General features: G+C 36.1%; 3 protein-coding genes across 4 annotated transcripts in view; 2 read left to right on the top strand and 1 right to left on the bottom strand.

Moving 5' to 3' along the window:
- Positions 1 to 608: 608 nt before the first annotated feature.
- Positions 609 to 7642, top strand: LOC107748416 (proline-rich protein LAS17-like). The gene is made up of 14 exons (XM_016563196.1): positions 609 to 771; positions 921 to 1058; positions 1169 to 1322; positions 1438 to 1517; positions 1762 to 1932; positions 2057 to 2177; positions 3720 to 4474; positions 5359 to 5499; positions 5871 to 5957; positions 6212 to 6299; positions 6379 to 6478; positions 6863 to 7184; positions 7271 to 7319; positions 7404 to 7642. The coding sequence occupies exons 7-14, from the start codon at positions 4397 to 4399 to the stop codon at positions 7442 to 7444; spliced, it is 906 nt and encodes a 301-aa protein (XP_016418682.1). The 5' UTR covers positions 609 to 771; positions 921 to 1058; positions 1169 to 1322; positions 1438 to 1517; positions 1762 to 1932; positions 2057 to 2177; positions 3720 to 4396; the 3' UTR covers positions 7445 to 7642.
- A 1003-nt stretch (positions 7643 to 8645) lies between these two features.
- Positions 8646 to 22477, top strand: LOC107748389 (6-phosphofructo-2-kinase/fructose-2,6-bisphosphatase 4-like). Of its 2 annotated transcripts, none has more exons than XM_016563166.1 (14): positions 8646 to 8916; positions 16640 to 16756; positions 16835 to 16931; positions 17042 to 17108; positions 17877 to 17951; positions 18040 to 18096; positions 18293 to 18414; positions 18549 to 18756; positions 19589 to 19735; positions 19813 to 19917; positions 20001 to 20130; positions 20211 to 20273; positions 21301 to 21365; positions 21450 to 22477. In XM_016563166.1, the coding sequence occupies exons 1-14, from the start codon at positions 8865 to 8867 to the stop codon at positions 21507 to 21509; spliced, it is 1365 nt and encodes a 454-aa protein (XP_016418652.1). In that variant the 5' UTR covers positions 8646 to 8864; the 3' UTR covers positions 21510 to 22477. The 2 variants fall into 2 exon arrangements, with proteins under 2 accessions (XP_016418652.1, XP_016418651.1); XM_016563165.1 differs by lacking the exon at positions 8646 to 8916 and adding an exon at positions 13854 to 14133.
- Positions 22478 to 22875: 398 nt separating this feature from the next.
- LOC107748403 (inositol 1,4,5-trisphosphate receptor type 1-like) overlaps positions 22876 to 24945 on the bottom strand; it is a 40933-nt gene continuing 38863 nt past the window's right edge. The window contains exons 60-61 of the mRNA XM_016563185.1: positions 23694 to 23855; positions 22876 to 23474 (exon numbers count right to left, since the gene is read on the bottom strand). Of these exons, the coding sequence (XP_016418671.1) occupies positions 23388 to 23474; positions 23694 to 23855 (249 nt within the window). The 3' untranslated portion in view covers positions 22876 to 23387. The remainder of the gene's footprint in view (positions 23475 to 23693; positions 23856 to 24945) is intronic.

Below are 24945 nucleotides of genomic sequence, written 5' to 3'. Positions count from 1 at the left end.
AGTTTGAAGAGTTTGAAGAGAATGGGGAGACATGAAACTGGAAAATGTGAATATTGTAATATGGAGGAAAATGTTATAATGATAAAAACTTTAAATTTTTTATGCGTTATTTAAAGGACACGGGATTATATAATAGAATTTAGTGAAGAGTACGGTCCTGATCCACACTCCTAATCAGTAGGTGGCGGTAATGCACCTAAAAGTTGTATGCCATCCGCCATTAAACACCAAGAAGAAGAAGAAGAAGAAGAAGAGGCGGCTGTGCCGGATTGTGCAGTCGGGCGCAGTTGCTCTTCAGTGCCTGCAGAGGCGCCGCTGAGTCCTACTCGCGTTTCCCTGGAGGCAAACCCGCGGAACACCCGGACTGGATCAAGGACAGGAAAGCATTCAGAGGTTCAGAGAAGCGCTTGAAGGGATGGGAGATCTGCGCAGATGGCTCCACACAATAAACCAGGGGTGTCCAAATTCGGTCCTGGAGGGCCGGTGTCCTGAAGAGTTTAGCTCCAACCCCAAGTAAACACACCTGAACCAGCTAATCAAGCTCTTACTAGGCATACTAGAAACTTAAAGGGAGGTGTGTTGAGGCAAGTTGGAGCTAAACTCTGCAGGACGCTGGCCCTCCAGGACCGAGTTTGGGCACCCCTGCAATAAACCCATTCTTACCGACTTTCTTACCGGTTCTCACTTTGGAACAGACAGACAAACTAAGCGGATGTCATCACTCCCTCCAGAAGCAAGCATTGTTCCATCACCAACAAATGCTGTCACTGTGTAGGAACATAACTTGATAATGAAAACTAGATGAAAATGCCTCTAGAAATGCCACAACTAAAAAATACTATAAAAAAAAAACACGAATTACCAAATATTTTATCCAAATACTTTTTGGGAGGGTTTTCAAATTTGTCTTTATATCATAGTCTCCGCGCGAGCTTAGACGTGAAGTTGCAGAAGTGAACAGCTTTCTGTGCATATGCGAACCCTGCAACCTGTCCAAACTCTTGGACTGGATTGAGACTGGTAAATTAAAGCGTGTAGACATCTGTACTCAATTTAAGGTGTGCATATACAGCTCTGGCTGTACATTTATTTTTCAGTTTTTGCACAGACTTAAGATTAAGAACATTGTCGAAACAAACAGAATGTATATGTTTTGGTTTGTTTGTAGTAAGGCTTCTTCATACAACCTGAGCGGTTGAATGTGCTGATGTCCTCTTTGAATAGTAAGGATGGAAACTCAGTAACTGTGGAAGACCTGGCTGCTGGTATTCAGGCCTGGAGCAGAAAGCATCAGGAAAATGAAGAACAGCAATCAAACCCAGGTATGGTCTGGGGGTAAAGATAGGGACAAAAACTTGTCCAAGTGCGAAGGTGTGATTATGAACATTAATTTCTTTCAGTGTGTAACATCATAAGGTATTGCATATTTATGTTTAGGTTATTGGAATGCAGACTGTGAGAAAAGGATTGGGTCGAGACATTATCTTCCAATACATGGAGAGGAGAAAGATGACCAGGTACAGCAACACATAAACATATAAAAACAAATATCAAAGTACCACTGTATTACCGTCGGAGAGTACCATGTTCCTACTACCAAAGTACTTTTTTTTATAAAGGCAGTTAAAACTATAATTATTATCACAAAATTATAATCCTTAATAGTTTTTGAATATAATTTATGTTAATTACATGATCAAATTATGTCTTTTGAATTATGCTACATATCCAGTAGAGCTCTTTGAATGTAAACATTTCTAGGAGGGCATGCAGGATGTGGCCACCAAGACCTCTTGCCCCTCTTCTCTAAATGTGGCCCTATGGGCAGAGAAGTGGATAATTTCAGGAGACTTCGTTTCAGAGAATACCTGAAATCACTGGAGCAATGCCAACGACAAGCGCTTAATGTGAGCCAGGCCACACTACAGAAAGGTATGTTATATATAAAATATAGAAACTGCACATACACACAAGCACATATAAAGATGGCATATTAAACCATTGTTAAAAAGAATGACGAATATAAATGCAACCTGAAAGTGTATCTTTCTCAAAGTCCTGTTGCACCCTGGTGACATGAGCATGTCTAGCATCTTCAAATTGGGAGGGAAAGGTCACTTCGGGACACCCAAAACACATCAAGCTGAAGGTGGAGCACATAAGGGCCACAAAGAGATGTAAGTCACTCTATGATGAAAAATCTACTAATCAGGACCAGGACGAGGAGGTTTATATGTTATGACTGGTTTTATTTATTTGTTTTGTTAACTTTTATGACATTCAAAAGTTTGAGGTTAGTAAGAGTGTTTTATTTAAAGACATTAAAGGGAAGTGACGAAATGCATGCTTTGAATGCTTATATCTTCTAAATGCGAATTTTGTCACTGTTTTGGAGCACACTGCCTTATAAATAACCTTAAAGAGGTCATATGATGCGATTTCAATTTTTCCTTTCAATTTTTCCTTTCTCTTTGGAGTGTTACAAGCTCTTGGTGCATAAAGAAGATTTGTAAAGTTGCAAACACTAAAGTCTCAAAACCAAAGAGATATTCTTTATAAAAGTTAAGAGTTAACCACGCCTACCTAAAACGGCTCGTTCTAACACGCCCCCACATACCTACGTCACGATGTGGGAAGATTTGTATAACGCCGCCCAAATGTTCACACAAAGAAAGAAGGCGTAACTTTTATTCACGCTGTAGTATTGTTGACGCTGCAGCCATGTACCGAAGACGCTGTGTGCTTCGTTGTGGTTTTGTAAAAATCGACGCGTTTCAAAAAGGCGGGGCATAGAGGAGAAACAATAATGTACAGTATGTGGAAAATAATGTGTTTTTTGAACTTTAAACCGCATAAACACATTTCATTACACCAAATACACAAAATAATGTTCTTTTTAGCAGCATCATATGACCCCTTTAATGCTTTTATTCAGCAAAGATACATTAAATTGATTGAAAGTGTCAGTAAAGACTTTTACATTGTTAAAAAGATTTCTATTTCAAGTAAATGCTATTCTTTTGAACTTTCTTCATCAAAGAAAAAATGGATAACGGTTTCCACAAAACTATTCAACAGCACAGCTGTTTTCAGCATTGCTAATAATAATAAAAAATGTTTCTTGAGCACCAAATCAAATGATTTCTAAAGGATCATGTAGCAGTGAAGAGTGGAGTAATGCCTGCTGAAAATTCAGCTTTGCCATCATAGGAATAAAATACATTTAAAGGTCCCCTGAAATGCTTAGAAACACGCAGCGTTACTCTGTGTTGTCGTCATTTTAACTGAAAGAGGAAGACAGGGCGGGACATGTTTGAATCGTTCCCTGTCCACTATATAGTGCACTACGTGCCATGAGAAGCTGAAGTACGATGTGACGTCAAAAAAATCGTTGAGCCGTTTTGGCGGAAGTGACGAACTGCAAGCTTTGAATGCTTATATCTTCTAAATGCGAATTTTGTAACTGTTTTGGAGCACACTGCCTTATAGATAACCTTAAGACTAACATATTGATACTAACACCCAAAAAACTTTAATTTTGATTTCATGGGGACTTTAAAAATTATTATTTTAAATAATTGCAATATTATTTCACAATTTTACTTTTGTACTGTATTTTTGATCAAATAAATGCTTTCAGATAAATTCTTTCAAAGATATTAAAACATCTTACAGAATAAGAATGTTTGAATTTGGTTATGTCTGTATATGTGTTGTAGGAAGAAGCAGCCGGTTTGCTGGGCGGAAACGAATGCTTTCTGGCCTGGAAGGGAAGATCATGTGCGCTTGTTCCTGCCTGTAATGACAAGCTCTCCTGCAATGATTTTATTTCAGCGTATCCAAACTACTGTTTTGCCAAGTCCTGGCCACTGGCTTGTAAATCATTTAAGATACTCAACCTCTGGAGACATAGAAGCTCGCAAAATGTACACCCTCTAGAATATCTTTTACCGTATTGAATGTCTGTATTAAATGGGATATTGTTGTTCTGACTTTCTAAAAAGCGAATTTCTACCATTAGTTTGCGTGCAACGTTGAAGTAATATGTGCGCTGATATTTTTAGCTGCACAGGCTTTGTTTTGTCACTCAACATATTCTCATCTGTGACAGAGTGAACTAAAGCAGCCATGTTTGATTTAATAAATATTATATTATATTATTATAAAAATTTCTCACAATACTTTTTTTTTACAGTATGAAGTGTGAATGTACAAATAGCTTGTGTGTGTTGTGTGAATAGAGCCCTGTTTTCTGTGTTCCTGATACCAGGGTATTTGCATTAGGAAGTATAAAGCAGAGTGATTTGTTTGATGATATAGATCAGGACATCTGTGAATTGAGAAAACAGAAAGAGCACACTGTAGCAGAGAGGCAGCAAAGATAGAGGACGAAGAGATGTCACGAATTTTGAGTTCACTTCTGTCGACTCGTGAGAACGGTCTTCTCTTCAGTTTACTAAGCCATGACTGTAGTGTGAGTTCACTTTTTAAAATCCTTTTCCTCATCCCTTTATCCTATTTGTTTTGTTATATATCCCGGATCTAAATACCATACTTATTTTTACAATAAAGCATACTGTGTACAAGAATTACTGTTATTGCACTTCCATAATTCACTGTTAGTAGAGACTGTGTTGTTTGAGATGTATGTCATTCTATGAAATAAGTTTTTAGTTTTTATACATTTTATTTCAGCTAATTGTCAAGGCAACATTTCTCATTTTTATTTCATTTAACGATGTTCAAAAATAACTACAACTAAAAAGATTTAAAATATATATAGACAAATTTCAACAAACAAATAAAAATTACAAAAACAACAAAATTTGTAAAATTTTAACTGAAATTAAAATGAAAACTCAAAATGGAAAAAAAAAAATCTATAATAGTATCTGAATAATACTAGAATAACAGTGACTGGGACATCCAAGCACTTGGCTGGTGTGTATTGAACTTTTTTCCCCCCGATTTATCTGGAATAAACAACCTGATCCTAACCACTGACCACTTGTTTTTCTGGTTTGTAGACAGAAAACATAGTGGTTATTTTAATGATTCACAGACATAGAGCTGCAGAGTTCAGTCATAGGACAGACACAATTGATTTTCAACTATGCAAACGGCATATTTCAGACAAAACTGCATATATGTACAGACAAAAAGACATTGTACAACCACACCACTGACTGCACTGTCTGCAGTGCGGCTGGATATTTGTTGTTAAATGTGTATTAATTAAAAAACAAATTATATTGTGTGTCTGTGAATATGCACTTATGCACATACGCTCAAAGTATACATTTACAGATACACTGTATATGTTTTGTTTGTGTGTGTGTGTGTGTGTGTACATTACAGGTTTTAGCATGTGGTATTGTCGAGCTGGTAATAGCAGCCCCTCCACAGAAAAAGGAGTGGAAAAGTCACAGTTTTGGAGTTTTATGTCTGATGCAAGATAAATCTGTACATTCAACATTCATGAGACTCTACTGTCTTAAGGTGAGGCCAACAGGTATTACAGAAAGAGCATTTTTCCTTTGAATCAGAATTTCTTGGATTCAGCAGAAGCAGTTTCAGGAAAAAATCATTAAATCATTAAAACAGTTATATGATTTTGTGTACATTTCTCTTTAAATTGTCTGCAAATATCAATACACACAACCTGCTTTTATATATTTCACACTATCATTTTAGTGGGATTACTCATTTGCTTTATTTATTCTGCACATTCTCAGAAAGCTCTTCTACAAAGTTTCTATTGTTTTTTTGACCCATTTCCACCACTAGTTCATGTGCAGTGGTTCTGCTTTAGATTTTTAGCCCATGTCATCACTGCTGTGTGACCATGGTATTTCTCTTTCTCTTTGCAGAAAGCCAAGCTGCAATGGGAACAGGAGCTGTATACACCATTTGGGTACTCAGAAACTTGTCCTTATTTCCACACCTTCCCTGGTGATGTGAGTGACAATTCCATTGCATTGCATGTATGTGTGCAAGCGTGTTTATGTGCATCCGTGCATCCATAAGTGCATGTGGATCGAGATTTGCCCTCATTATGGATATCAACCAATCATATTAAATCTCACAATTGACTAAAAAATAAGGTTGAGGTTTAGGGCTTAGGGGATATAAAATATCATTAGCTCAACGAAAAACAATAGAAGTCGATGAAAAGTCCTCATCCAGATAAAAACCATGTGTGTGCATGCAGGAGTGTCAGATAGGAATAAACTTTGCGGATGAAGATGAAGCCAAGCAGTTCTACATTGCTGTGCAGAAGCTGATCAGTGACAACAAAGGTCTGACACTCTGAATACTCCTTGCAAATCGCATGAAAATAATGAACATTGTGCCAATGAATGTTTCTCTCTTTTCTAGCATCTCACTCGGGACTTACACGCAGATACAGTGTGGGGGCTGTTTCTGACTGGAAAGAAAAACTTGACAATTGTCTTAGAGGAAATGAAGTGCACAAGAGGTGAGAGGTAAAACAGGGACACTATGTGCTGAAATCAACATCTTATTACACTGTAAAAAAAAATATATATATATATATATATATATATTAGCATTAGTGATGTCTTTCAAAAAAAAAAAAAAAAAAATATATATATATATTTTAAAGTTGTAAATAAAATAATGCTTTTTAGAGTATGTTTTACAAGAAAATACTACTTCAGTCTTTATACTTACAAATTTGATGTTTAATTCAATGTATTACTTGCCATTTCTTTGTAATTGTGAGATTTACTAGCAATTTCTGAGTGAAAATTATGAAAAGTATATCCTACAGTTTTTTTTTGGTGGAGGCTAGTTGGATTCTGATTATTTGTGTTTTTTGTTTGTTTAATTCTGGCCATAGGTTTTCCCTTAGAAGTGCATCCAGAGTTCCACACTGTCTTGATTCAGATGCAGCATTTCCAGAGAACAAACCAACAGTTGCTAGCACAATGTCCAGCCAATCACATGACTCATCACAGACTCTCTCCAGTGTTAATGAAGAGTCTATGTCGCTCGCCCAGAGGAAAGGGCCCCTCCCACCTATTCCCATTCATGCCAGAATAGCCACGTTGAAGTTGAATCCCAATGCTAGCATGCAAAACTTTGACTCCACTATTCCCAAACCACCATGGGTGCCACCCCCTCCATCTTACCAGGCCCCTGCAGCCCCTCCAAGTTCAGCTGTAAGTTTGTGCTCTTATATTGTATGAAATACAGAAATGTTTGTAAATACCTGTTTAATGTAATTATATCTGAATGTTTGTTGTAGATTAAAGATCCATACTCTGCTGGAATGAAGCAAAATTTTCATTATAATGGTAACTCCTCTGTCTAAATGTAGTTCAACTCAGTTTTCTCCTTAAGGTATACTAAATATGTCTGACATGTTTCTATATTTGCAGCTGGCATTGGGGATGAATCTGGCTATGATGACTACCTTTAAAACTTCCATCCTTTCCATCAGATGGGACTTTATGACTGAGCAACAGCAGGATGTGGTCATGTTACCCCACACAAACACTTCCACATGGAATATATATTTCTTTATTAACTAGCATATATCATAGGAATTTCGGCAGAACAACTATAGACTTTTTAAAAGAATGTTTAATGATGTAATCAAAACTAATAAAAACATAACAGTGGCTCAAACAGTTTCTGAAGCAAAATATCGAACCAAATAATGATGAACCTCTTCTCCGCATAATTTCACTTATACTTAGTATAGTATTTTGTTCTTACGATGCATTTTATTATGTTGGACAAGCAAGTGTCCAAATACTTTGTCCTAATTTTGAACAGTATATCTATTGTTTTAGAATTTAATACCTAAATAAATTCATTTTTGTGAAATGTTTTGCTTGAAAGTGTACTGTGTTATGTTGTAAATGGATATTCCTCCCAAAAATGAAAATTCTGGCATCATTTACATTGTCATTCCAAAAATGCATGACTTATTTTCTTTTGTAGAACATAAAATATATTTTGAGAAATGTTGTTTTAGTGTTGTTTGGTTCCCAACATTCTTCATAATATTTTATATTCTGCAGAAGAAAGACGTCATACAGTTTGGGATTAGAACAACAGGAGGGGTAGTAAATGATGACAGAGGTTTTATTTTTTGGTGGAGTATGCCTTTAAAAATAATTGACAGTTGGTTTGATATTTTATATAATACAATGACATTCACACATTTTAGGTGTGGCTTAACTATCCAAATATTTTTGGATACTAAAGTGTTTTGTTAGAGGTTTGATAACAGTGTTAGTCAATGACAGCACAAAATGTATCATGTTTTGCGTGATAGTGACTGATAAATCACAGCTTTCATATTTTGTCCCTCACTGATAAATGATAACAAAAAATGACATGATTATCATCACATTCTGCCCTTGGGTTTTTGATTGTAAGTTGACCCATTGCGTGTGCATTACTGTTAATGAATGTACATTTACAAGATTAGATAAACAGTATGTACAGTACAGTTACTGTAAGTGGATTAGAAGAATAAGTGGGTGTAGAAAGGGAGAGTGACATGTTGTCACTGTACTTCTCCATTATCCACAGCTCATTTTAATTAATCTATCCTTGAAAAGCAACTCATCTGGCATTACATAATGAGAGCGAGTGTTATAGGCGTTACTCTGCCCTCAATCCGTTTCTCTGAAGTCTGGGACTCCCATGTGGCTGTTTTTACACGCGCGTTTGTTATCAAAACACGCACGCAAATCCTGTATTTAAAAGCAACGCGAACCGGTGCGCTTCTAAATAATGTTTCCACGAGCCAACGGGGACAAGCACAAGCACTTCGACACAGCCCGTGTCTGAACACGTTAGCCGCGCTGCTCTTTATTAGAACCTGGATGATGAGGAACTCTAGCCGCTTTCGAGACGGACAAGACCGCGACGGGACAGGTAAGGCACGGCATCTCTCCTGCAGCAACCGTGTTTCTTTGCGGTCAGTTGTATTTGTCATCAGACCATATGAAACTGTCGAAACTGTAGGCCTACTTACATATCTATCTATCTATCTATCCTGATTCATGAAATAAAAAAATATTTTTTTGCATAACCAAAGCACTCGCATAATTATTGTATCTCTAACAATGCTAATAGCATTGAATATGGGATTTTGCCAGTGATTTGTTGGCAGCTGACAAAAATAATGATACTACTACAACGAATGATTTTGTGAACACTCAAAATGTACATGTACTGTATTCAGTTGCTGAAAGCATGGTTTTTATTGTGCTATTCACTTGATTTGTTGTAATGCATGGGGTAAACAAACTTTATATTCATTTCCTGAGAAGATGAAATGGAATGATTACACAAACTAATTTATTTTGATTTTACAATACATAAACTAATATATTTTGTCTCTTGCTGACGTAACTTTATACTATGTTCAAATATATTTAGCAGCATGGGTTTAATGAGAATTTGCAATGATGAAATGCAGACACTCCTAGTCTTATTATGGGATAAGACAGCTAGCATGAGTATGCATGCAAGACAAATTGGTCAGAGTTATGTATGTTAGAGTGGATGATGAGAAATTTTGGAAAGGTTTTTTGTGTGTGTGTGTGTGTGTGAGTGTGAGTGAGTGAGTGAGTACATGTCACTTTCTTAGACCAAATTGCATGGTATGCCTGCTTGGCTTAGTCAGAGCTGCAGCTTCACTACTGTCACCTGAAAGAAAATCAAACCATGATACAGATGTTACTTTTTACTGTGCATACAACCCCCTTAATATATTCTGTTTTAGTATGCTGATTTAGTTTGAGATAAAGGGGTGAACAGGGGTTTTCGGAGCAGATCTGATTAGGGTGTGTCAGTAATGACTCTATTGGTGGTGGGTTACTATGGTAACACACCCTGGCAAAATATTTCAGGCCTTTATGTAAGTGCTAATAAATCTTTCTGTGCTCTGTGACCCATGCTCTTAATCTCTTTCTGTGTTTATCTATGCTTCCCTGAGATATCTGCGTCTTCTTCTATGTGTTCTCTCTTTCCTTCTATAGTTTTCTTTTTTTGTGCTGTATATCCACAGAGAGCTGTTCCTCCTGTGCTTTCTAATTTTCCTTCTCTTTATGTTGTTTATTTCTTGCGCATGTGTGGCACACTTTCCATCCCTGTCTTGCTTTCTCTCCCTCCCTGGTTATCTGTGTGAAAGTTCAGCTTGATTCCTCCAATCCCATTTAAGGATTCAGGTCCGGCTCTGTTTTATGTCTGCGTCTATTGAAATTGTATTTTGTATATGCAAAGTCTGCTGAATCACAAGCTGCATACTTGATGCCATTTCAGCCCACTCACATACACAGAATGCTCTCATCTGTTTCTGAGTTTAAAAGGCTGTGATGTCACAGGCTGCTATGTGGGCTGTTGACATCTAGGGGAAAGGGAAAAAGAAAAAATCTTTTTTTTTTTTTTTTTGCAGGTATCATCAAATGTAATTTTTTTACATTTATAATTATTTATCATTTTTCCCCCAAGCTTTAACGGAACACTTTATACAATTAAGGTTATAACTTTTCCCCCATGATGACCCTTACCGCCAAAATAATTAAACAAAATAAAATAAAATTACAACAACAATAAGAATAGGCAATTTAGGAAGAATTAAAACAAAAAATAAAATAAAATAAAAATACAAGATAAACTTGACAATATTGTACACATTCACAGATGAACAATATAATTAAAGGAATAATAAAAATAAATAAATAAATAATTGCCTAGACAATCATACAATTCAATACTCTGACACATTCATAGTGGTCTTTACATAAATATAAAACCAAACAACATGGGTGATCACGTTTAAACCAGTTTCCACAAATCTCTTTTTAATGATCAGCTAAGGGGGAGAGTCTTCATCTTTTCAAAATATGTGATCATAGGTTGCCATGTCTCAAAATTTTTGGACAGATCCTTTCATTAAATATTAATTTTTTTCTCATTTCAAAATACAAAACCAGATTACACATCCACATTGAAGCTTTAGGTGGGATTGTTGATTTCCACTCAAGTAATATTCTTCGTCTCGCTAATAAAGTGGCAAAAACGATAACATTTTTTTTAACTTGATTGTCAATGATATTGTGCATTCTGGTACACCAAAAATAGCAATTTCAACACTGGGTTTTATTTCTAAATTAAAGGCATCATTTAGTGTTTTAAATATTAGTGCCCAATAGTCACTCAGCTTTTGGCAAGCCCAAAACATATGAAAAAAGTCTGCTTTGTCACTTTTACATCGATCACACACCTCATCAACATCAGGGTATATTTTTGAAAGTTTACACTTTGTGTAGAAGGCACGGTGAGTGATTTTGCAATTAAGACTGAGGCGTGCACAAGATGTTGATCCTTTTACTCTACTCAGAGCCTCATCCCATGTTTCATCAGGTATTTCAATTTCCATATCCTTTACCCACTCACCTCTCGAAAAAATCTATTTTTGAAAAACAGTGAACTATATTATTTTGTTAATAACTGAACCCTTTGTCATTTTAAACAAACTGATTGTTCTGGGATAAAGAGTCAAGCTTTATGACAGAATATGTTTTCTAGAAAATTTTAAGGAAACAAAGAAAACATTAATTTTGTTAAACTAAAAAGAATTTAAGTGACATCTTTTCCAAAATGTGCATTATTAAAAACCATCAGATCATAACATTCAGGAAACAGCACTGCTTATTTTCCTGTAGATTATTAATGATTCTTTTCTATTTATGTTCTTGTTATTTCCCAAAGGATGACGTTAAAAGACTTGTACTTGTTCCTTCTGAACTTGATAATGTGATAATGTAAAGCCTGAGTGCTGGGTCTGTGGGTCTATGTTATTTAATGAGATTACTAACTTCTTGCCTAACTTTCTTTATCTTTTTCATCTATTGTCTGTCGATGTGGACCTGAAGCCTAGTTAATTCTAAAAAATAGTCTTTGATAACCACACAGGTGGAAAATATATTACTGTTGAGTCCCTGAGCAGCTTGCTGTTGTCCCACCTGTCTAAGAAGATTAGTCCTCCTGACCTGCTGACTGGACACTCTCACCTTTTTTCCCTCTCTCTCTTCATCACCTATTTTATTTCTTTGCCATCTAGTTTAAAAGAGAGAGAGCTATGGTGAGTTTTAAGAATAACTGACACAAATGATATATATTTTAGAAAAATCTTGATTTCACTTCAACGGCTATACACATGTATGATTCATTATTCAACCACAAGATGGCCCTATTTGCCCTGCTTGTCGTGCTGAACCACTTTCTATTGAGGAGCCAGGATATCCTTTGTCCCAGCAGCATCTGCGCAAAAAACAACAACAAAAAACTTTTTACTAATTTAAATACACTAGTACTACCCTAAAACTATACTCTATGTTTGGGTACAGCTAACCTTTTGATCTACAGGCTTATAGTTGTGCTTGAAACTATTTTGTGGACAAATATAAATTATGCATATGAATGTTCACATTTTAATTTAATTTTTTTAATGAATTGTACTGGATAATGCAGGAAAAGTAGCAGAGAATAAGAACAAGTGATAAGAACATATGGGAAGCTTATGGGAACATGTCTAATGAATGTGTCTAGACTCTGGTAGTGTACATTTGCTAGTTTCATTGTAATATCAATTCTTATACATATTAGCTAATATTTCTGACTATATATAGGCTGATGTATGCAAATGTAGTAGGCAGTATGCAGTATTATTATGCCTAGTAAACATATACATTAGCTATATGCATATCCCGAAATATTGCTCGTGATGGTACTTGACACTACAGACAGTATTTCCTAAAACCATGTTTTAAGAAAGGAAGGTGCTCATAAGTATCAAACAAATGAACATGATTCTGATGTGCAGGCATCTCGCACTATAAAACACCTATGTAAGGCCATAGAAAACATATTTATTTTTGTTGAAAGCACAGCAGTTCTGCTTCCATTGGTGAACCTGTACTTTCTATGTATATATTTATAGGGCAACGGTCTTAGTAATATTATGTAGGTGTTTGGTGGCGAAAAATAACAGAACGTTCTTAAACCTTTAGATGTTTACCTGGCTGTGCCCCTCTCAGCGCACGTCTCCTCGTTAAGTCTCTCTGCTATTCTATTGGCTGATTCCTTACTGTCGAGGGGCTTTGATTGGGTAAAGACATATCAACATTCACGACCCATGTGCACATCATGTGAACAGCAGCAAAAATGTTTTTCTCAAACTTCTGCGAGCACTTCGGAACATCTTGTTTGCCCCTTTCCTCATCTTTTTTTTATTTTTATTGTTATTTAGGTTGGCCACATCATTGAGTAGTTTTACGGTAGATTAGATACAATGTGGTATTTCTAGTGTAAATTGTGTAATTTTCAGCGCATGCCCTCTAACCAAATACTATGATGACAAACAACACTTGTACGAGTTTAACAAAGTCGGAGAGTTATTATGCTTTTGCATATGCAATGTACCGTTTGTTATTCAGTGAAAACAAAAAACAAAACAAAAAAACGGTGAATATGTGTAATAAAGCGCAGATGAGCTTGCATTGTGGAGCAATTAAGAAATAACATTAGCCATTAACAATTAAGAGTCATGTTAAAGAAAACATTATTCTTTAAAAACATTATTCAGCGTTATCAGTATTCCGCTTAATATAATCAGCTGTTTTAATATAGTCACTAGTGGCTGGTAGCATAATCTGCTTTTGAGTAGCTATTACAAGTTAGTCATCTAATTTTTATTGGCTAATGTAATTTGGCTTTTAAAAATGACTGTGTTCATGCAAGTGGTATTTCGGCATTGCCTAATTATGAAACTGTCAACTTTGTTTTAATATAAAACGAATTTTTATTTTATGCGCGCGCGTTTTTTGCTGGTATTACGGTACAGTCGGTCATTGATATCGCTCAGCCGATATGACTCACAGCCCACCGTGACCAGCTCAGTTCTCTCAGTATCAGAGAACAGGGGTTCAGCTCTAGAACCTGGTCATGATAATACAACCGGGATGAGTTCCACCGAAGATATTATAATGGAGATTCCCAGAGAGCTCACACAAAACCCACTGCGAAAAATATGGATGCCATGCAAGAACGGGCTACCGGAAAAACACATTTCTCAAAAAAGAGGTATGCTTGCTTTCTGCAAATGCCAGCGTTTCACAACTACAAATGATCAGAGACAATGTTGTTATACGTATCAGTTTATGGGCTTTGTTTTAGATGCAGCTGTCCCAAGCGCTCTTATTTTTTACAAATTCCCGCGTAACGATACTTGCCTGGTTATAATCGCATCTTTTAGGTTTTACCTCTGGTGTAAGTACAAATTTAGCAGAATTCGTATGTGTTGTATCTTATGGGTTTGTTAAAGTCACCATCTGGAGTTGAGTAATACAATACTGTCGGGTGCAGAAGTAGTTATTTAGGAAGATTTTCACCACATGTGCTTGTTTGTTGTCTCATTGATTGATTTATCATGTAAGTTCTATTAATATTCATATAAATTACATGATCAACATTGTGCTTTGTGGGCATGCATCTAACACCTCAAGCACTATAATGCAAGTAAACCCGGTGAACCCGGACTAAGTAGGCGCAGACGGGAATGATGCAACCATGCACCGAAACCTGTTCAGCCTCAGATATAACGCACTGGTTAGGTTAAGTACAGTAAGCTACCTTGAATCTCTGATCTAAGCTCTGTGGTATTTAGCAACATACATTTTTCTCCCAGTGTCTTCTCAGGCTTTGCTTTGGAAAAAGCTGGCAAGAGTAAACACTGAGTGTTTATGAATAACGTGTCCAATGCGTCACACCAAGCCGAAAGTGCTGTATCACTATTAAACTCCTCTTCCTCCGTATGCGTATGTACTTCATTTATTAGTAACAACTCTGCTGCATCATGAGCATATCAGCTGAATATTTTGTGCTGTGAGATAACCAGCACTGCTCGAGCATGTTTTCGGCACCGGTACAGTAGCCGCGTGCATTGTATTGCGTCGCTGGCGTTCTATTGGCTGAGGCCTGACTGGAGACGTTCTCTGATTGGTCAATGGCGAATCAACACTCGCAGCCCATGTGTGCAACACTCGCAGCCTCGTCTAAACCATAGACTGTATAAAAACAGGTCTAAACTCATGTTGATCAGCTCATTGTCCCTGTCCTGAGGATAAACATAATGGCAGAGAATGTGACCTAGTGTTTGTCATTTAGCTCATATTTTGATAAACAAATTGTAACAATTCATTACAGTCTGGTAGTTTTCTTGACTATATATTTTTAATTTCCTAGTCCACACTAAAAATCTGGGATTTTTCTGGGAAAAATCTGGGAAAATAAGTAATTTGTATGTTATTTTTTAGATTTATTTTAGATTCTATTTCTAGGTCACTAATCAAATAAACAGTTGCAACATTGATAATTATCCTTCTGAAGGTAATTTAAACAAAAATTACATAGTGGAAATTGTGCAGCCTGTTTTTTTTCTGCCCTCTTGTTTTGAATGAAAGATGTTTTAATGTGTTTTCCCCCTCAGTTTCCCTCAGGTTTTTTTTTTTTGTTAAAACTACAATGCCATTCTTTCCTATCCTATTTTGGCGAAATGGTCTACTTTTGTGGTTGTATTCCCTCTGTAAAATGAAGTGGTTTGGGTGGGATTTCAGGATTGTGATCTGACTTTAGGGATATCCTTTAAATTCCTTAGGGCCTGTTGCATTCAAATGGGCAAAAGGTAACTGTGCAAAAGTTGAGGGTTTTTCAAGATCACTGTGGCCCCAAAGCTGCTGTCATCCAGGATTTTCAGAGGAAGTTTATAGCCTTTTAAAGAGCAGGTTTGCTGAGCGAGGCCGATTCTCAAAGACTCCCTACACTTGCAAGGATGTACTTAATTATATGCTGATTTTTGTGTAATTGGCAGATTTGTTTTGAACTCCACGAACCTTACATTGAAACAGCTGTACTTGCAGCAAAAAACTGATGCTGAACACAGTCTCAGTAGGATCCGTATTTGATTAGTCAGCAGAGAATTGACTGCATCAGGTACACCGTGCACATGATCTCTCAGTATCGAGGAACCTGATTCATGAGGCAGACATTGAGAAGAGCTTGATAACCATGATGAGTAATGAATTTCATTTCTTGAAATGCAGACAATAAAAAGATCTTATAATTTGAATAATATGCTACAGAAGGACTGACACAAATGTATGGATAATAGCATGTTACCTCGTATATTAATCAATAGATTTGTCTCAAACATACATGGATAAAACAGAATGTTTTATTCTGCAGAAATTATTTGGTTTATGCCAATATCTGGTTGAATATAGTTTTTTGCTCTATTTGGTTAAGGTAAAAAGTATAAAGCCGATGAAATCCAGCTTTCCAAAGACTATTTCATAATATTTCACAATAACCAGAATACATGTATTCTCATCAAATTAGGAAAAGTTAAAGTTCCTTCAGAGGCTGCAGAGACGCTGCACGTATGTTCACCTGACCAACAATAGTCTCTGTCTGCATGATTCGCTCTGTCTTAGATAGATTATTCATACCAACTGAAAAGCTTTCTGTTGTACAGAGAACAGCTGATATTTACAGACACATTTTTATTCTCTCTCTCTCTGTCTCATGGCAGTTTGCATGACCAACTGTCCCACTCTCATTGTGACTGTGGGCCTACCAGCGAGAGGAAAAACCTACATTTCTAAAAAACTGACACGCTACCTCAACTGGATTGGTGTACCAACAAAAGGTACAGTAAAATGCACACATACTCCTAAACATTTATACATCCAGTATACAGTGGGTAAATCTGTGTATATTTTTGCAGAATTCAATGTGGGACAGTATCGAAGAGAATGTGTGAAAATCTACAAGAGCTTTGAATTCTTTCGCCCTGATAATGAGGAAGGGCTGAAGATAAGAAAGTAAGATGCAGCATGTTTTTCATTTCTGTATGCTTGTTCTCATGTGTTTTTGCTGTTGCTGTGCATTTTGTGTTGTCATATGATTTTATTTATTTATTTTCTGTTTTCAGGCAGTGTGCTTTGACAGCACTCAATGATGTCAGACAGTATCTCAGTGTTGAGGGTGGCCATGTTGCTGTGAGAAGTTTTGCATTTCCATTAATTTATCACACCGATTCATAATTTATATACTACCATTCATAAAAGCAAGAACACATTCAATTGATCAAAAGTGACAGTAACAACATTTATAATGTTACAAAAGATTTCTATTTCAAATAAGTGCTGAACTTTCTATTCATCAAATAATATGTTGGTTTTAACATTGGTAATGATAAGAAATGTTATTTGAGCACCTAAAGCATTATATTGATGAAAAGTGACTGTAAAGATATTTATGTTACAAAAAATGTCTATTTTTATTCTTTTGGTCTTATTCTCATTTATTTGTTGCTTTTATTTTCTACTCAAACAATAAAATCCTAAAAAAAAAATATTAAGCAGCACAACTGTTTTCAACATTAATCTGTTTCTTGAGCAACAAATCAGCATGTTAGAATGATTTCTGAAGGATCATGTGACACTGAAGACTGGAGTAATAAAATTCAGCTTTGCCATCACAGGAATAAATTACATTTTTAAATATATTAAAATAGAAAACAGTTATTTTAAATTGTAGTAATATTTCACAATATTAAAATTTTTATTGTATTTTTGTGCGAATAAATAATAAATACAGCCTTGGTGAGCATGAGACTTTTTTTTTTTTTTTTCAAAAACATTAAAAATATGTTTAGGTTTTTGGCCTAAAACATAAATAATAAATACAGCCTTGGTGAGCATGAGACTTTTTTTTTTTTTTTCAAAAACATTGAAACTTATTTATGAGTATGTTGTTTTGTTCAGGTGTTTGATGCCACAAACACAACCAGAGAACGGAGGGCCACCATCATGAGATTTGCAGAACAAAATGGCTATAAGGTTAAAATTTGAGTAGTTAAGTGTTTCTTCACTTTTTTTAATTTCCATTTTATTTTTACTATCCTCAAGTTTTGATGTTTTTAATTAGGTGTTTTTTGTGGAATCTGTGTGTGAAGACCCCAAAGTTATTGCAGAGAACATTGTGGTAAGGCAGTGATTAAAATATTGACTAGTGATTTCCAGTGATTTCTAATGTTTTAATCATTTGTTCTAATCAGTGATCCGATATTTTCCCTCAAAAATGATGTCTTGACCTCAAGCATTTTTCTTCAGTACATTAATATTTGTTTATTAAATGATCCCAGCATTAATTTCTCCCCTTTTTGTGTGTCGGAGAGCAGCAGGTGAAGCTGGGTAGCCCTGACTACACTGACCGCAACACTGAAGAAGCCATCCAGGACTTCATGAAGAGGATCAAATGCTATGAGAACAGTTACCAGCCACTGGATGAAAACCTAGACAGGTCAGAAATCTGATTTCATTTGTTTCCTCTTTCTTAGAATGTGATAGTGTATTCCATCTGAGAATAAATATAGCATCATATTATTTATGCATTTTGTGTGTAGTTGCTTTAATGCTGTATATTTTGCCTTACAGAGAATTGTCATACATTAAAATAATGGATGTGGGTCAGCGGTATTTGGTGAACCGTGTACTGGACCACATCCAGAGCAGAATCGTTTATTATCTGATGAACATCCACATCACACCACGCTCCATCTACCTCTGTCGCCATGGAGAGAGCGATTTTAACGTCAGAGGTCACATCGGAGGGGATTCAGGCCTGTCACCCCGTGGTAAAGAGGTGCGTTATGGTATATGTGTCTGTGAAAGATTGTCCGTGGCATTGGTCATTTGGATTTCACCACTGTAACCAACAGGGCACTCGGTATTCTGGGAAGTTTGTGTGCATTGGGAATCATATTTTTTCAAATAAAGCCAAGGTAACACTCATTTTACATACAGCACACAGTGAAAATGACATGAATATGACAGTGGGCAAATGCATAAAGCGCAGCATAATTTGAAATCACGAGTTTATGATCGCGCGTCTTTAGTGAAGATGAATTCTCCTCCAGTTAGTATTCAATTAACATGGATCGGCCGTCACGCATAGAACACGCGATCATGCAGGATACAAATGCACACTTCATAAGATCTCACAGCTGGATCCGACTAAGTTTGTGAAATTAAATGTTCATTATTCATTCAAAGATTTGTTTATATGACATAAATGCGTATTTGCTGAATGCTGACGGCAAACGAGAAAGTATTATAATGTTTGCCTCTCTATTACTAATAATATAATACTTAGTATACATTTTAATTCCTTTATTTAACTGTTCTATCTGATTATTAGATAGACTTCTATCCGTAGTAGACAGAACTGTTAACGACGACGGCAAACAAGAGGGAAAATGTGAGCACTGTGCTCAGGCGCTGCCGTTCTCATCGCCGTCAAAATAAAAGTCTGTCGCGCTGTCAAAATAAAAGTCGAACGCATCGGCCAAACAGAAAATCTTATCGGCCGATGCCGATATTTGAAAAATGCTAAATTTCGGCCGATATATCGGCCTTGGCGATATATCGGTCGGCCACTAGATTTCACCATCTCTTTCTTTTCTCATATGTCTCAGTTTGCTCAGTGTCTAGGGAGGTTTATACAGGATCAGAATATTAAGGATCTCAAGGTGTGGACGAGTCAGATGAAGCGGACCATTCAGACCGCTGAGGCGTTGGGTGTACCATATGAACAATGGAAAACCCTCAACGAGATTGATGCTGTAAGTATTATATGACAATGTTCTCTTTGTACTTCCATTTAACAGTGCCAAGTGAGTGACTTTCAACATGTGTGCAGGGTGTTTGTGAGGAGATGATGTATGAGGAGATCCAGGAACATTATCCTCTGGAGTTCGCCCTCAGAGACCAGGACAAATATCGCTACCGCTACCCTAAAGGAGAGGTGTGTTGAAAAGCTATATTTACAACTAACTAGAAAGTAACCTCATTAAATCGGAGAAAACTGAACGTTCTCACTCTTTACAGTCTTATGAGGATCTTGTCCAGCGATTGGAGCCCGTCATTATGGAGCTTGAACGTCAGGAGAATGTTTTGGTTATTTGTCACCAGGCTGTTATGCGTTGTCTGCTTGCTTACTTCCTGGACAAGAGTGCAGGTGTGTTGATAGGGGCATGCTGTGGTTAATATAATATTAGCATATTGTTATGATCTTTAACCTTTTCTTTTGCCTTCCAGAAGAGCTGCCGTACCTGAAATGCCCCCTACACACAGTCCTGAAACTTACTCCTGTGGCCTATGGTGAGAAACTCGTCTCTCTCACACACTTACTGAGCATGTGCACAGCGTATACTTGGTGCTTCAGCAAAAAATGAAATTTAACATCACTGAACACGTGTACGAAGCCCTGCACGTTATATGTGAGGGGGGAAAACAAGGTATTTTGGCCACAAATTATTTATCAAAGAATTTATTTTATTATATTATTAATATATTATATTGTTATATTATTAAATAATAATAAAAATAAAACAATAAAATAATAATAATTATTATTATTAATGCTTGAATAATTTGTTCCCTCATCTAATTTAAAATTGTGGTCACAACTTGGGGTCACAACTTAAACAAAAAAAAAAAAAAGGGAACTTATTGGATACAATTGATCTAATACAAAGGAATTAATCTAATGTGCCCATTAATTAACAAAAACGAAGGAATGAATTAATAAAACGTGTACACAAATTGAGTCGTGGGGATAAATTCATAATTTGTGGCCATGTTATCTTTCCATACAGTGGAAGAGGATAGGGACTGGGCTGTCAGGAAGAGGAAAAAAAATACTACGTTGACTCATTCATTATGTAGTCAAAAATTCTGACTTAGTATGATAGCTTTTTGTAAGGAACGGTCTGAAATCAAGTCATTATTCACTGAATTCTTTTTTTATTTTTGAGAGTGTACTATCCCTTTAAGACCACCTTGACTCTGCATGAGCAGTGACAAGTTGTTCTGCACTGTCCTGTTCTGTATAAAACAACAGCACTGACAGTAAAAACCATTGAGCAATTCAACACGAAGAACAGAACAAGCAGTGCCGAACTTAATGTAGTAGTTTAATGTAGCCAAAAATGAATCCGAGAGGTTTTTACTCCGTTACGGCAGTGATTTATGAAACAAGTTCAAAGACTCACTGAGAAATTAACAGAGTCCTTGAGGGAGATTTTCCCACCGGTATTTTATATGTTGAAGAGCTTTTTTAATTACCTGGAAACTCTTGAACTCTTTAAATGTACTTGAATGTAACCTAGATTCTGTCCTGCACTAGGCTGTAAAGTGGAGTCGATCTATCTTAATGTGGAGGCGGTGAACACTCACAGAGACAAACCTGAGGTGAGAAAACCAGGCATTCTTTTTACATATATAAATATTAATTTGAATGGTTTTTTGACTAAATTCATCCTTTGACTATGACAGAATGTGGACATTTCCCGTCTGCCAGAAGAGGCTCTTCTCACTGTTCCACCCCACTACTGACCTATGACCTCACATCCTGTACATCAGCAACACTCCATCAGCCTGTTCCATCCTATTTATGTGACTCCTCTGTGTGTTTGGAAACATTGGTCAGAAAGTCAGTTATGAGTCCTGAAGATGAGCAGCTTTAGGCCTCATATTTGTATTTTCTCTCTTCTCAATTGCCACATAGGTGACTGGAATCCAGTTATTGATTAATAACCCTAGTGTTGGGGTGCGAGTGTGTGTGTGTGTGCGCGCGTATTCACATGTGTAGGTCTGTGCCTGCATTCGAGGCTGGCACAGAGCAGATTTGAAGGCGATTCAAGTTTTCTTTCTATAATTTTCTACTGAAGGTTTTTGCTGGAATCATTAACATTTTTTATGTGAGACTAAATGATCAGTGCTGGTGTGTCTTCTACATACTGGCTATTTAAAGTTTTTTTTCTTCTTCTTTTGATTTGATTTGCTTCCTGGCTTCACATTACCTTAAGCAATATTTTACATCTCAATCATTCACACACTAGAGTTTAAATTAAGTCCTTTGGCTGTCATCTAACACTAAATGCTATTCGTAAAAAATCAAGAATACATAAAAAAATATATAAATGCAGATTAATCAGCAGACATGAACTTTACTTTGTACAGTGTTGAAACCACCTGGATGTTGCAGGTCCTATCAGAATTGTGAGAGGTGTTTAAAACAACAACAACTGTCAATTAGTATGCTCAAAATATAGCTAGAAATTTTCAAATATATTGTCTCTGTTATGTTTCCAGAAAAAAGCCAAATACAATGTTTACATTTCTAAAGCCATGTTACAATAGTAGTTTTTTTTTTTTTTTACTCTGTGGTCTATACGGTCTGTTTATGGAGATAAAGTGAACCGTTTTCATCTCAATTATTATGTTTATTACCAGGTTTTTTCTATTTTTTAAGAGCACTTCTGAGAACCGAATATAAAGAGCTCTGTGAATTTGCGGTTTAATCTGTCCTGTGGGTCTCTGTGATCGGTAGGACTGACACGGTCTGTTTATGGAGATAAAGTGAACCGTTTTCATCTCAATTATTATGTTTATTACCAGGTTTTTTCTATTTTTGAAGAGCACTTCTGAGAACCGAATAAAAAGAGCTCTGTGAATTTGCGGTTTAATCTGTCCTGTGGGTCTCTGTGATCGGTAGGACTGACTATGGTAATGTTTGTGAAGCTCATGGTTCTCATATTTGACGCACAATGTCACATTTTCTGGAAGTACTGTCATTAAAACATTCTGTCATCAACCAAGTTCTCCTGAATTATTTATACATATTGGCGTCTTTATAGCAGATGTTCCTATATTGCGAACCCATCTTTTAAAGGCAATTTAGTCTCACTCGTTAGTTCTAGAAACTTAAATGGTGTTTTTTAACATTCAGTGTAGGTGTTTATTAAACCTTCCACATGAGTGTCCATCTCGGCAATAGAAATTCTAAAATGGAGAAATATCTGAACATCAAAATAAATATACACCGAAAAAATATATATAAAATCTTCACACATTATATTAATATTCTCAAACGCAATCCATTTTGATAGAAAGGTGCGTAGAAATACAGAGGGATATGCCGGTAACTCTTAAGAACCACTCTGTGAAAGCATCCTATAATACTACACTCATACACAGTGCAAAGACTGTTTCTGAAGTGATCACATCGGTGCTTAAAAAAATTAATATAGCACCTCATACAGCAATGAGGCTCAAAATCACCATGTCTATCGCCAGACATGACCTCATGATCCTGTTACGAGTCCATAATAAGATAATATATTAGCATGCGGTTTTAAGGCTGTGACGGTATGACTGCATATATGCTGGAATGATGCTCCATAATGTCAGTCAGGCCTCAGGCCCCACCTCTCATGCCGGCTGCTGTGGGTTGATGTTGAGGTGGGCGGGGTTTCCCAGCAGACCAATCCGCTGCTTGTGTTTCCTCTGTTCAGTCATCTGAAGATTGACAACAGGGATGAGTTCAGTCAATCGCAATTAATTAACTTATACACACCGCATACCACAAGTTGACAGCTTATGACACATCTGCAATTTAGTTTTTTTTTTTTTTTTTTTTTTTAAACGGCAATTTAAAACAAGCATTCCATTTGTTATTAAGAATAATTTGGCAGAGTATGTAGACACACACCTTTATAAAACTAGTCAAACACAAACCTGCTCTTTGAGCTCTGTGAGCTGATTGGTCAGGTTGGAGACCAGCCTCATTGTGGACTCTAGTTTCTCCTGCAAACTACGCAGTTCATTTTGTTCACCCTCACCATCGCTGCTGACCAGTGACATGGCCCTCATACGTGGAAACCAGTCCAGATTGTGTTCCTGAATAGGGGTTAAAGAGGTCACGCTACCGATAAACAATATGAAAAGGATAAATCATGATGTTATGATTTTATCAAAGCCTGCCTTGTGTAGAAAAGGCGCAATCTATTTAAAATACCTTAAAATGCTATGGATGAATATATATTATATATATATAGATTTCAAGTCGACATGTGACCAGGATATGTTCTTTTTCATGATTATAGAGATTAGGTTAATATAATTAGTTTGTTTTATTATTTATCTATGGAATAAAGATTATGAAGTGCATTTTTTAGGACCATTAAGATTTTTTGCTTTGTGACATGAAATTTTATTTTACAAGCAAAAAATCTTGATGATCAATAAACGCTTTATTTTCCTTCCCCCATTCTAATTGCTGTAATGTGAAAATAAATATGATCCTCTTTTTAATGCTGTTAAATTACAACAAAATTAAAGTGCAAAAAATCCCAAGTACTAACATGATAAATAAATTCTACTGCTAATAATAATACATATTTTTCAGGTTGTAGTAGGTTAATGAGAATTGAGGGGGATTGTATTTGTTTCATTGTCATGAAATGGTCAATAAAAAGTCTTGGTTCTGAAAATATTTCTAAATGGATCTTTATGCACTATGCAAAAATAATATTCTTTATGCACTAATATATGCATAAATATTCTTTATGCACTACACACAATATAGTTTTACTATATATATATATATATATGTGACCCTGGACCACAAAACCAGTCTTAAGGGTCAATTTTTCGAAATTGAGATAAGTTTTAATATATTTACAGTAGGAAATTTACAAAATATCTTCATTGAACATGATCTTTACTTAATATCCTAATGATTTTTGGCATAAAAGAAAAATCGATAATTTTGACCCATACAATGTATTTTTGGCTATTGCTACAAACATGCCCCAGCGACTTAAAGGCACAATATGTAAGATGTTATATATTTTGCTGACTTGTGTACTTACATTATCCCAAATGTTTCGAAGAATGTTTAAATCCAGAGAAATAAGCAATTTTAACTAGTGACACGGACCGTGTCCATAGTGTCATTGTGTCGCCTGCCAATGACGTCATAACCCCT

This window comes from Sinocyclocheilus rhinocerous, unplaced genomic scaffold (genome assembly GCF_001515625.1).
Source record: "Sinocyclocheilus rhinocerous isolate Xijiao unplaced genomic scaffold, SAMN03320098_v1.1 scaffold890, whole genome shotgun sequence".
Lineage (NCBI taxonomy): Eukaryota > Metazoa > Chordata > Actinopteri > Cypriniformes > Cyprinidae > Sinocyclocheilus > Sinocyclocheilus rhinocerous.
The sequence above is the reverse complement of the archived record's forward strand: the minus strand, read 5'-3'. Positions and strand labels throughout refer to the sequence as shown.